This window comes from Nannospalax galili, unplaced genomic scaffold, assembly GCF_000622305.1.
Source record: "Nannospalax galili isolate Female #2095 unplaced genomic scaffold, S.galili_v1.0 scaffold401, whole genome shotgun sequence".
In the NCBI taxonomy this organism is placed as follows: domain Eukaryota; kingdom Metazoa; phylum Chordata; class Mammalia; order Rodentia; family Spalacidae; genus Nannospalax; species Nannospalax galili.
This window is the reverse complement of record NW_008343975.1, coordinates 109,471-121,428: the sequence shown is the minus strand read 5'-3', so window position 1 is coordinate 121,428 and position 11,958 is coordinate 109,471. Positions and strand designations below refer to the sequence as shown.

The 11,958-nt window shown below is 52.5% G+C and overlaps 1 protein-coding gene and 1 long non-coding RNA gene across 6 annotated transcripts; one reads left to right on the top strand and one right to left on the bottom strand.

The window, feature by feature from the left end:
• Window positions 1-489: 489 nt before the first annotated feature.
• LOC108491186 lies at window positions 490-11,436 on the bottom strand. The gene is made up of 4 exons (XR_001872608.1): window positions 10,382-11,436; window positions 7,932-8,255; window positions 7,440-7,588; window positions 490-528 (listed from the first exon to the last, which is right to left on the bottom strand). It is a non-coding gene; the product is annotated as an uncharacterized LOC108491186 (long non-coding RNA).
• LOC108491185 (uncharacterized serine-rich protein C215.13-like) lies at window positions 3,692-10,363 on the top strand. Of its 5 annotated transcripts, XM_017799918.1 has the most exons (6): window positions 3,692-3,963; window positions 4,633-4,793; window positions 5,674-5,828; window positions 7,797-7,914; window positions 9,274-9,755; window positions 10,009-10,363. In XM_017799918.1, exons 4-6 carry the CDS (start codon window positions 7,854-7,856, stop codon window positions 10,120-10,122), a joined length of 657 nt encoding a protein of 218 aa, XP_017655407.1. In that variant the 5' UTR covers window positions 3,692-3,963; window positions 4,633-4,793; window positions 5,674-5,828; window positions 7,797-7,853; the 3' UTR covers window positions 10,123-10,363. The 5 variants fall into 5 exon arrangements, with proteins under 5 accessions (XP_017655407.1, XP_017655408.1, XP_017655409.1 ...); XM_017799919.1 differs by lacking the exon at window positions 5,674-5,828; XM_017799920.1 differs by lacking the exons at window positions 4,633-4,793; window positions 5,674-5,828.
• Window positions 11,437-11,958: the final 522 nt, after the last annotated feature.

Sequence of the window (11,958 nt, the reverse complement as noted above, 5' to 3'; positions counted from 1 at the left end):
AAGAACTAGTGGCCCTTTTGCCCCTAAAGATGTTCACATGGAGACATGGCCTATCTGTTCTTATGTGCAGTGCCATATGTTAGAGTAGCCAGTGGGTTGGTTGAGAAAAGGGTCTGACGCAAAATTACCCTTCAGGAATGAACTTTATTTAGGAGAAAGAGCCTTGAGCTCCCAGGACCTAAAATCAGACTTTGAGGTGGGAGAGCTTTAAAAGGGACAGTACAGGGGTGGGTGTGGTGGTGCACACCTTTAATCCCAGTGTTTGGGTTACAGTGAGGTCCGGGGGGCGGGGGGAGAGGAGAGAGAAAAAAACATGATGGGACCCTAAAGGAGGAGCTTCCATTAGAAACCTGAAAGGGGGCTGGGGAGATGGCTCAGTGGTTAAGAGCGCTGGCTGCTCTTGCAGAGCACCTGGGTTTGATTCCTGGCACCCTCATAGCAGCTAACAACTGTCCGTAACTCCAGTCCCAGGGGATCCGACAGCCTCTTCTGACCTCCACAGGCATTGCAGGACATGGGTGCACTTCCCTACATGTAGGCAATACACACATACACATAAAATAAAAATAATAAATAAAATTTAAAAAAGAATGTGTTGTCTTCTCTTCCACCCTCGAGCTCCTTCAGCAGCCTAAGCACCTGAGGCGCTTCAGACAAGATGATGGCCGCCCATTAACCCACCTTGGCAAACCAGTGCCTGCTTCTCTCTGTGTTTGAAGTACAGCCTTGTCTCCTCTTTGGCCAGTGCTGGCTCCCTTCTGCCCATGGACACAAGCCCCACTGAAGCCTTGCTCCTTCCCTGCACGTCTGCTCTGCCTCCTTTCTATGGTATCTGTGCCCAGTAACATGAGGAAGCCACGGGGGAAGCCATGGGGAAAGCAATGATGGAAGCCACAGAGGAAGCCATGGAGGAAGCCATGATGGAAGCCATGGGGGAAGCAATGATGGAAGCCATGGGGAAAGCCATGGAGGAAGCCATGATGGAAGCCATGATGGAAGCCATGATGGAAGCCATGGGAGAAGCCACGGGGGAAGCCACGGGGAAAGCAATGATGGAAGCCACAGAGGAAGCCATGATGGAAGCAATGATGGAAGCCACGGGGGAAGCCATGGGGAAAGCAATGATGGAAGCCACAGAGGAAGCCATGGAGGAAGCCATGAGGGAAGCCATGGGGGAAGCAATGATGGAAGCCATGGGGAAAGCCATGGAGGAAGCCAGGGAGGAAGCCATGATGGAAGCCATGATGGAAGCCATGAGGGAAGCCATGGGAGAAGCCACGGGGGAAGCCACGGGGAAAGCAATGATGGAAGCCACAGAGGAAGCCATGGAGGAAGCCATGAGGGAAGCCATGGGGGAAGCAATGATGGAAGCCATGGGGAAAGCCATGGAGGAAGCCAGGGAGGAAGCCATGATGGAAGCCATGATGGAAGCCATGAGGGAAGCCATGGGAGAAGCCACGGGGGAAGCCACGGGGAAAGCAATGATGGAAGCCACAGAGGAAGCCATGGAGGAAGCCATGAGGGAAGCCATGGGGGAAGCAATGATGGAAGCCATGGGGAAAGCCATGGAGGAAGCCAGGGAGGAAGCCATGATGGAAGCCATGATGGAAGCCATGAGGGAAGCCATGGGAGAAGCCACGGGGGAAGCCACGGGGAAAGCAATGATGGAAGCCACAGAGGAAGCCATGGAGGAAGCCATGAGGGAAGCCATGGGGGAAGCAATGATGGAAGCCATGGGGAAAGCCATGGAGGAAGCCAGGGAGGAAGCCATGATGGAAGCCATGATGGAAGCCATGAGGGAAGCCATGGGAGAAGCCACGGGGGAAGCCACGGGGAAAGCAATGATGGAAGCCACAGAGGAAGCCATGGAGGAAGCCATGAGGGAAGCCATGGGGGAAGCAATGATGGAAGCCATGGGGAAAGCCATGGAGGAAGCCAGGGAGGAAGCCATGATGGAAGCCATGATGGAAGCCATGAGGGAAGCCATGGGAGAAGCCACGGGGGAAGCCACGGGGAAAGCAATGATGGAAGCCACAGAGGAAGCCATGGAGGAAGCCATGAGGGAAGCCATGGGGGAAGCAATGATGGAAGCCATGGGGAAAGCCATGGAGGAAGCCAGGGAGGAAGCCATGATGGAAGCCATGATGGAAGCCATGAGGGAAGCCATGGGAGAAGCCACGGGGGAAGCCACGGGGAAAGCAATGATGGAAGCCACAGAGGAAGCCATGGAGGAAGCCATGAGGGAAGCCATGGGGGAAGCAATGATGGAAGCCATGGGGAAAGCCATGGAGGAAGCCAGGGAGGAAGCCATGATGGAAGCCATGATGGAAGCCATGAGGGAAGCCATGGGAGAAGCCACGGGGGAAGCCACGGGGAAAGCAATGATGGAAGCCACAGAGGAAGCCATGGAGGAAGCCATGAGGGAAGCCATGGGGGAAGCAATGATGGAAGCCATGGGGAAAGCCATGGAGGAAGCCAGGGAGGAAGCCATGATGGAAGCCATGATGGAAGCCATGAGGGAAGCCATGGGAGAAGCCACGGGGGAAGCCACGGGGAAAGCAATGATGGAAGCCACAGAGGAAGCCATGGAGGAAGCCATGAGGGAAGCCATGGGGGAAGCAATGATGGAAGCCATGGGGAAAGCCATGGAGGAAGCCAGGGAGGAAGCCATGATGGAAGCCATGATGGAAGCCATGAGGGAAGCCATGGGAGAAGCCACGGGGGAAGCCACGGGGAAAGCAATGATGGAAGCCACAGAGGAAGCCATGGAGGAAGCCATGAGGGAAGCCATGGGGGAAGCAATGATGGAAGCCATGGGGAAAGCCATGGAGGAAGCCAGGGAGGAAGCCATGATGGAAGCCATGATGGAAGCCATGAGGGAAGCCATGGGAGAAGCCACGGGGGAAGCCACGGGGAAAGCAATGATGGAAGCCACAGAGGAAGCCATGGAGGAAGCCATGAGGGAAGCCATGGGGGAAGCAATGATGGAAGCCATGGGGAAAGCCATGGAGGAAGCCAGGGAGGAAGCCATGATGGAAGCCATGATGGAAGCCATGAGGGAAGCCATGGGAGAAGCCACGGGGGAAGCCACGGGGAAAGCAATGATGGAAGCCACAGAGGAAGCCATGGAGGAAGCCATGAGGGAAGCCATGGGGGAAGCAATGATGGAAGCCATGGGGAAAGCCATGGAGGAAGCCAGGGAGGAAGCCATGATGGAAGCCATGATGGAAGCCATGAGGGAAGCCATGGGAGAAGCCACGGGGGAAGCCACGGGGAAAGCAATGATGGAAGCCACAGAGGAAGCCATGGAGGAAGCCATGAGGGAAGCCATGGGGGAAGCAATGATGGAAGCCATGGGGGAAGCCATGGACATGGTATCCTAAAAGGAGTCCTGGAAGAGACAGGGGAGAGGCCATGACAGTGAAGGACACAGGAAAGACCTCGTGGGTCTGTTGAGAGGCCACACGATAATGGTGACCGTCTAGATCAGGGATGCTAGGGCGGTCATAGAGAAGACAATGACAACAAAGAGCCGGGAGTGGGGATGAGCACAGACTGGAGGCCAAATGGTTCTAGGCATGACCATGGGTCACGATGAGGTCAAGGACAGAGCCAAGGACATCCTCTTAGACTCTGACCCACAAAGCGAGATCAAACAGAAAGGGATTTAGGAAGGTGCTCTCAGGCTCACTGGGTCAGGACGTTAACTCAAGAAATGCATTCCCAGGGTTCTCCCTCAGACAAGACCTCTGTTGCACTCTTGATGGGGGCAGGGTGAGTCACTGTGTTCAAAGTACTTTCATCTCCTCCTCCTCCTGCATCATTCCAGTGTCTGCCAAGGACTGACCCTGTCTTTGGAGAGCCTCCTCTATTCTCTGTCTCTTAGACGTTCCACAGACCAAGCAATGGAGAAAGAACAGAAGCTTATTCCACCGTCTAGAGGCTGGGAAGTCCAAGACCAAGGTACCAGCGTGTGATGTCTGCTGGGGGTCTGCTTGTTACCTATTCACAAGAAGGAAGGCCAAAAGACAAGCACAAAATAAACATGTCCTTACATGACAGGACAGAAGACAGACAGGAAAGAGGGAGGGGAAAGGAGAGGAGGGGAGGAGAAGGCAGTGGTGGTACACATCTGTAATCCCAGCATTCAGGAGTTAAGGGAGGCTCAGAAGTTCAAGGCCATCCTCAGCTACAAAGCCAGCCTGGGTTACAGGCTTTGAAAACATAAGGGGTGGGGTAAAGGGCCGTTGAAAGTTGATTTGGTGTGCAGTGTTCCATGTGGGGGGAGGGATGAGGGTTGTGGTCAGTAACCAGTTGGTGCTGGGACCTCAGCACTCCATGCTGTATGTAAAAATTCTTGCCAGGCGTGGTGGCACATGCCTTTAATCCTAGCACTCAGGAGTTGGAGGCAGGTGGATCTCTGCGAGTTCAAGGCCAACCTGGTCTCCACAGTGAGTTCCAGGCCAGTTGGGGCTACAGGGAGACCCTGTCTCAAAAAGATAAAAAAAAAAATTCTCACACATTTCTAAATAGTAAGACATATTTTTCTTTCCTTAAAATCAACTGGGTGCCGACAAGATGCCTTAGTTGGTAAAAGCACTTTTCTTCAAGCCTGATAACTTTGATCCCTAGGAGCCACATGACGGAAGGAGAGAAACATCTCCGGAAAGTTATTCTCTGACCTCTGAATGTGAGCGGAGGCACCTGCACAGCCCCGCCAAACAAACAGATTTAAATGTAATTTGAAAGCATTTAAAAACCCGGAGTTAAAGAACTTGCTCCGGCTTGCTCGTGTGAGTTATTTTTCTGAATTGCAGCTTTCTACCCTGCTTTGTGAGGATTATAGCCTTGACTTCACAGGCAGGATTGTGAGGACCGAGTGGCGGTGAATCAAAACCCCCCTGCCTGGTGCGTGGCATACAGAAGTCTTTCAGAATGAAAACAGCAGTAAAGTGCCCGAAGTTTAACAAAGAATCTGTATTTGGTTAGTCGTGTGAGTTATTTTTCTGAATTGCAGCTTTCTACCCTGCTTTGTGAGGATTATAGCCTTGACTTCACAGGCAGGATTGTGAGGACCGAGTGGCGGTGAATCAAAACCCCCCTGCCTGGTGCGTGGCATACAGAAGTCTTTCAGAATGAAAACAGCAGTAAAGTGCCCGAAGTTTAACAAAGAATCTGTATTTGGTTAGGAGTCCGCACTCCTTAATGAACTTTAATTTCTGTAAGGCTACGAGTATCTAGTAAGCTTCTCCTTGGTCGCTGGTATTAGCTGAATTGGAGATGCCCAGGTCGTGGGGACTCCACCAGCAGCATGGATTAATGCTATTTCAAAAGGGCCAGGGGAGCACTGGAGAGATGCCTCAACGGTTAAGAGCACTGGATGCTCTTGCAGAAGGCCTGGGTTTGGGTCCCAGCACCCAAATGCAGCTAACAGCCTCCTGTAACTCAAGTTGCAAGGAATTTGATGCCCTTTTTGGGCCTTCTTGGGCATTGCACACATGGGTGCACTTATGTAAAATTTTAAAAAATTGTGTAAAGGGCTAAGGTACTAGTGCCCTGCCTTCTCCTCCCCTCCCCTCCTTTCCCCTCCCTCTTTCCTGTCTGTCTTCTGTCCTGTCATGTAAGGACATGTTTATTTTGTGCTTGTCTTTTGGCCTTCCTTCTTGTGAATAGGTAACAAGCAGACCCCCAGCAGACATCACACGCTGGTACCTTGGTCTTGGACTTCCCAGCCTCTAGACGGTGGAATAAGCTTCTGTTCTTTCTCCATTGCTTGGTCTGTGGAACGTCTAAGAGACAGAGAATAGAGGAGGCTCTCCAAAGACAGGGTCAGTCCTTGGCAGACACTGGAATGATGCAGGAGGAGGAGGAGATGAAAGTACTTTGAACACAGTGACTCACCCTGCCCCCATCAAGAGTGCAACAGAGGTCTTGTCTGAGGGAGAACCCTGGGAATGCATTTCTTGAGTTAACGTCCTGACCCAGTGAGCCTGAGAGCACCTTCCTAAATCCCTTTCTGTTTGATCTCGCTTTGTGGGTCAGAGTCTAAGAGGATGTCCTTGACCTCATCGTGACCCATGGTCATGCCTAGAACATTTGGCCTCCAGTCTGTGCTCATCCCCACTCCCGGCTCTTTGTTGTCATTGTCTTCTCTATGACCGCCCCTAGCATCCCTGATCTAGATGGTCACCCTTATCGTGTGGCCTCTCAACAGACCCATGAGGTCTTTCCTGTGTTCTTCACTGTCATGGCCTCTCCCCTGGTCTCTTCCAGGACTCCTTTTATGGTACCATGTCCATGGCTTCCTCCATGGCTTCCCCCGTGGCTTCCCCCGTGGCTTCCCCCGTGGCCTCCATCATGGCTTCTGTGCATGCTGGGGAAGCAAGCACTCTACCAACTGAGCCACATCCCCAGCCCAACTTCCAAGCCTGTTCCCAGGCACTGCAGAATTGTGATCCCTCTGCCACGGCCACCCAACACTCAGTTTCTAGCTTGGTCCCTTCTCTGCCCACTTCTAAAACTCATTCACTCACAGTTCTTTTGTCTTGGGATTCCAGTTCTAGAAAAGCATTTTTCTGTCTTGTTTACTGGAGGTCAATGACCAATACATAGTAACTGATTATGAAATATCTGGGACAGGCTGGAGGCAGAAGCATACCTCCACTTGCCGTGGCCCTCAGTAGATCCCTCCATGTGTGACTGGGGAAGGTCTAACACGGTCTTCTGTGACTGAATCCTTGCTGCCCTTTTGAATCATGGGAACTCAGAGCTGGGAAGAGATGGACAGTGTGCCTTTATCCACCATTGCCACTAATCATGTGCTTGACGTATGGCTCCTCGTGGGCAGAGATCAGTGAAATGAACTGGCACAGCAGGAAGCGGTGCATTGGGAGCATTTCGACTTAAAAAAATTATTTGGGGCCAGGCAGGGCAACCCACGTCTTTAATCCCTGCACTCAGGAGGCGGAGGCAGGCGGATCTCTGTGAGTTCAAGGCCAGTCTGGTCTACATAGCGAGTTCCAGGCCAGCTGGGGCTACAGGGAGACCCTGCCTCAAAAAGACCAAATAACTCTGCCCCCACAGCCTCCCATCCCCCTCCTATATACCCCAGAGATCCCATTCTCCATAGACTCGAGTCCATCTTCTCCCGTTTCTCTCCACTCATTCAAGATACGCTTTGCACACCCTCTCTGAATTCAGCAACACCCAGAGGCCCTGTCTCGTTCACAGGAAACCTTGCTTTTTAGGGTTCATTGGGATTGCCTCCTCACGCCTTGCACCCCTAGATGTCCCAGGACTCTGATCTTCGCTTCCAGGAAAGGAGGTGTTGAGCTAGAACAGGTCCCCAGCTTGTCTCTGCCTCAGTGGGTGGGTCTCCTCCATGTTGACAGCTTTGATCCCCTCAACTGCCCTGCTTCCTGCACCTCCCCAGGCCTTACCTGCCAGGACTAAGTGGTTCTCCATCTCCAGTGTCTCCTGGCCTCTGTTCCCTCCTCTTTGAGCTCAGGTGGCCTGTCACTGCTCACAACAGCAAGAACAGGCTCTGTGGCTGGCCCCTGCCCAGTTCAGACGATGTATAAAGGCCTTCCTTGAAAGAAAAAGGAGGTGACCTTCTATGGAGGGAGCAAAGGGACCTGCATCCAGCCTCCCCACCCTGTGGCCCCGGGATCCCCACTGGAGCTCCTCCTCAGCTTGAGGACCCATTTTGCACAGTCCCGGGTGGCCAGGGCTCCAGCCGGGATCTCCACCTTGGGGCTCATCCATTCTCAGCACCGGTCTGCATCTTTTCCTTCCAGGACATTGGATCTGGGACTCAGGACCTCCCTTCCTGCACTGCAGGCAGATACCTCAAGATGGAGAGGAACGTGTTTCTGCCAGCATTCTGGCTGCTCCACCTTCTCCTTCTGGGAAGTGGTAAGTGAGTGACTTACAAGAGGATGATCTTGGGGTCCAAGTAGAGTTTGGGAAAATGTTGACCGGGTTTCATTTGTGTCTTCTGATTGAAGGTGGGTGTTTGCGGCTGTCTCCAGCCCAGCTCGTCCTCTGTCCTCTGTCCTGCTTCCTTGGCTCAGAAATCTGACCAGCTCCCTTTATGATAAATCAATCCCCAATACAGATGCAATAGAGTTGGGAGGGATCTCGAAGTTAGTGTCTGACAGTCCATCAAGGCAGGATCCACTTCCAGCATCACTGAGGGTCTCATGGCCACCAGCCACACATTTCATGCTCTTCCCATCTCATGGCTTTAATTCTTTCTGGAATTTTCCAAAATCATGATTTGACTTACTTGTTTTGTACTTCTGAAGAAACACAAAGTAAACCAACCGTCTCTCCTTCTAGCAGTTTTTCCTCCCAGTTCCTCACTCACTGTCTAACTCTGCCTCTAACCCTAATTGCTGGGATGAATATGAACTTTTTGACGTCTTCCCCCGAAATCTAAATTTGATCTCCCCTTAACTCTAACTGACCAACCAAGGAAGCTGGGAGATCGTCAAGCCGGACCTGGTGGGGTTTGCTAGGCTGTGTGTCACGGCTTCTGGAATCCTTGGACTGGAGATGCCCCAATTTTTGTGTGTGTGTGTGTATGAGTGTTTTGCCTGTGTGTGTAAGTGCACCTGTGTCATGCAAAGCCCATGGAGGCCAGAAGAGGGCGTTGGATCCCCAGGAACTGAAGTTTCGGATGGTTGCTCGCCGTCACATGGGTGCTGGGAATCAAACCCAGGTCCTCCGGAAGAGCAGCCAGCACTTGTCACCACTGAGCCATCTCTCCAGCCCGTGACTCCCAAACTTTTGAGAGTGTGAGGGTTGCCTGGTAGTAAAGCACACGTTTCTGTCGCATCTCAACATTTCTGTCGCATCCCTTTGGCCCATACTCTAGGACACAGTGCCATTAAGTCACTCGGGTCCTGCCCCCGACTCCCCCACACCTCAGATACAGAATAGCGTATGGGTTCAGAGCTGGCTCTGGAGTCAGACCACTTTGACTTAAGGCCTGGTCTACCACCATCTGCCCAGAACCAGTTCCTTTCTATCTCTAACCTTCAATTTCCCAGTCTATTAAATGTAACAGTTCCTACCTCGGAGAGGGATTGTGCGGATCTGAGGTGCTGTTTTCTGTGTGGGTGGCACTTAGCACAGCCAGATTCATCGACAGCTATCATTACTGTCATGATGAGTAGAAATTCTAATTAGTAGCTGCTGAACCAAACTAAATTTCCAGTGGAATGAACCAACCACTCTTTCTCCATCCCTATCCCACCGTATCAACCACAGGTTCCAGTCAGAGCAACACAAGCTCTGTCCCTGGACCAACCACATCCAATCCCTCTGGAGTTACCACTCCTGGGATAAGTACAGCAGCGATGCATCCTGGCTCAGGTGGGACTGGTACAGCAGCAACCTCCAGTGTCACCGACACGGTGGCGACAACCTCCGATGTTAACAACACAACTGTGACAACCTCCAATGCCACCAACACAGTGGTGACAACCTCCAATGTCACCGACACAGCATTGACAACTTCTAATGTCACCGACACAGCATTGACAACTTCTAATGTCACTGACACAGCAGTGACAACCTCTGATGTTAACAATACAACCGTGACAACCTCCAATGTCACCAGCACAAGCCCAACCAGCCCAGGGAGTGAGGGAAACCCGAAGGGCCAGCTGAGGCCCTGGAAAGTTGCCCTAACTGCTCTGGCTTCTGTGGGAATGGCTGTGATTCTTGCTGTGGGGCTTGCCGTCGGTCTCGTGAGTACCTGGAGAGTGGGAACCCCTTTCTCTGAAGCAGAAGTATGAGAAAGTGAGGGAGACAGAGGGACAGAGAACAGAGCCTTGTGGGGATAACAGGAAGCAGGAACTGGGAGAGAGCTACACAGAAATGGCAGGTTAGAGCCAGCAAGAGAGAGCATCAGAACAGCCAGGAGCTGGTCGGAGAACCTGGGGAGGGGGAGCCTTAATGAGGAGTGGGTAGCCCCCTGAAGGTATTCATCTGGTTTCCTAGAGAAGCTGTCCTTGCCTGAGGAACCTCAACAGAGGCCGCTACCACCCCCACAGTGCTGCCACAGGCCACACCCTCTCTGTCCTGGAGGGCCCTGAGGAGGAGGGAGGGAGCTGACCTGGAGGACCAGGACCCCAAGGAACAGCACCTCCCCAGGTCTGCTGCAGCCCCACAGCCTCCCTCCTGCTTGGTGCCCCCCGAAGGACGATAGTCTGGCTGTGACTGGTCAATAAATGCATCTAATGCAGGTGCCAGGCTGTGGGTCTCACTGCGAGGAGCATGTGCCGCAGCCCAGGCTTCTCCTTGGCTTTTCTGTCGCTGTGGTAAAACACTCTCACCAAAAGCAGCTTGGGGAGGAAAGGATTATTTGGCTCACACGTCTGGGTCACAATCCATCACTGAGGGCAGTCAGAGCAGGAACGGAGACAGGAATCTGGAGGCAGAAACCATGGAGGAACTCTGTTGCTGGCTCACTAGCTCAAGATTAGCTTTCTTACACAGCCCAGAACCACCCGCTCCGGGAGTGGTGCCGCCCACTGTGGGCTGGGCCGTCCTAGACCAGTCAACAATCCAGACGATCCCCCAGGACGGGCCTGCAGGCCAATCTGATCTAGGCAATTTCTCCATGGAAGCTTTCCTCTGGGATGACTGTTCGCTCTGTCAAGTTGACGGTTCACACTAACCAGGACCCCAGAGACCCCTTCCCTGAATCCTCCCAGTTCTCGACCCACCTTGAATGAAATACAGCAACATCAAGAGCAGACCTGAGGGAGAGAGTGTGGACTGGGAGTTCTGCTGCACAGTGAGTGGACGCAGTCTCTGTGTGGGCCGGTCAGGCCATGCAGAGGGGCTGTGGCCATACAGAGGGGCTGTGGCGGAGTATGTGCTCAGCTGGCTGATGGGGCCTCTGCAGGCCTCATTCTCTCCCAGCAGCCTGCCACTGGTATGAGCTCTCCACGGGAAAGGCAGATGGGTACCCAAGGTCTTCCCTCCCCAGCAGCGTCCTGCAGAGAACTGTGCATGCAACTGGCCTGCTCTGGAGGACTTAGGTCCTCAGCAGCCCCTGCAAAACCAGGCCTCTGACAGGGACACCACGTCCATCTGTCCAGGGGCCCTGTCATGGCTTCTGGCCTAGCTCCTCCCACAGGCCTGCCTCTGACCCCTCTCCCTGAGAAGGAATCACCTGCGTCTTTATCAACTTCACCCTGCCAAGTTCTTCCCCTTCTAAGGTCTCAGCCTGGGGTTTTGCCAGAGTCTTGGGAACAAACTTGTTTCTCTAGGTACAGTTTACAATACTGTTAACAAAATCATTTTAACTGCTGTGTAAATGTGAGTACCAGCCGTACAAACTTCCGTTAATATGAAATTCGGGAATAGAAGCTGGGATTGGTAGCACATCTGTCATCTCAGCTTTGAAGGAGGCTGAGGCAAGAGGGCAGAAATTTCTAGGCAGCCTGAGCAACTTAGTAAAATCCCATCTCAAAATAAAAAGTAAATTTAGAGAGGGGTGGGGCTGGAGAAATGGCTCAACAGTTAAGAGCACTGGCTGCTCATGCAGAGAACCCGGGTTCAATTCCCAGCACCCACATGGCCATCCATAACTCCAGTTCCAGGGGATCTGATACCCTCCTCTGTTCTCCATGGGCACTGCACAACACAGGTGCACTTACATACATGCAAGCAATACACTCATACATATGAAATAAATAATATTTTTAAGTAAATTTAAGGGCTGGAGAGGTGGCTCATTAGATAAAAAGTTTGCGTTTTTATCCAAGTTTTATCCAACCATGATGACCTGAATTCAGAACCCACAAAACAAAAGCCAGGTATAATAGCACACACCCACCTGTGATCTAGCCCTGGGGAGAGACAGACAGGTGGAGCCCTAGAGCTTACTCGGGATCTGGGAACATAGTTATGTGGTATGATGGTGAAGGAGGGCTGGAGAAG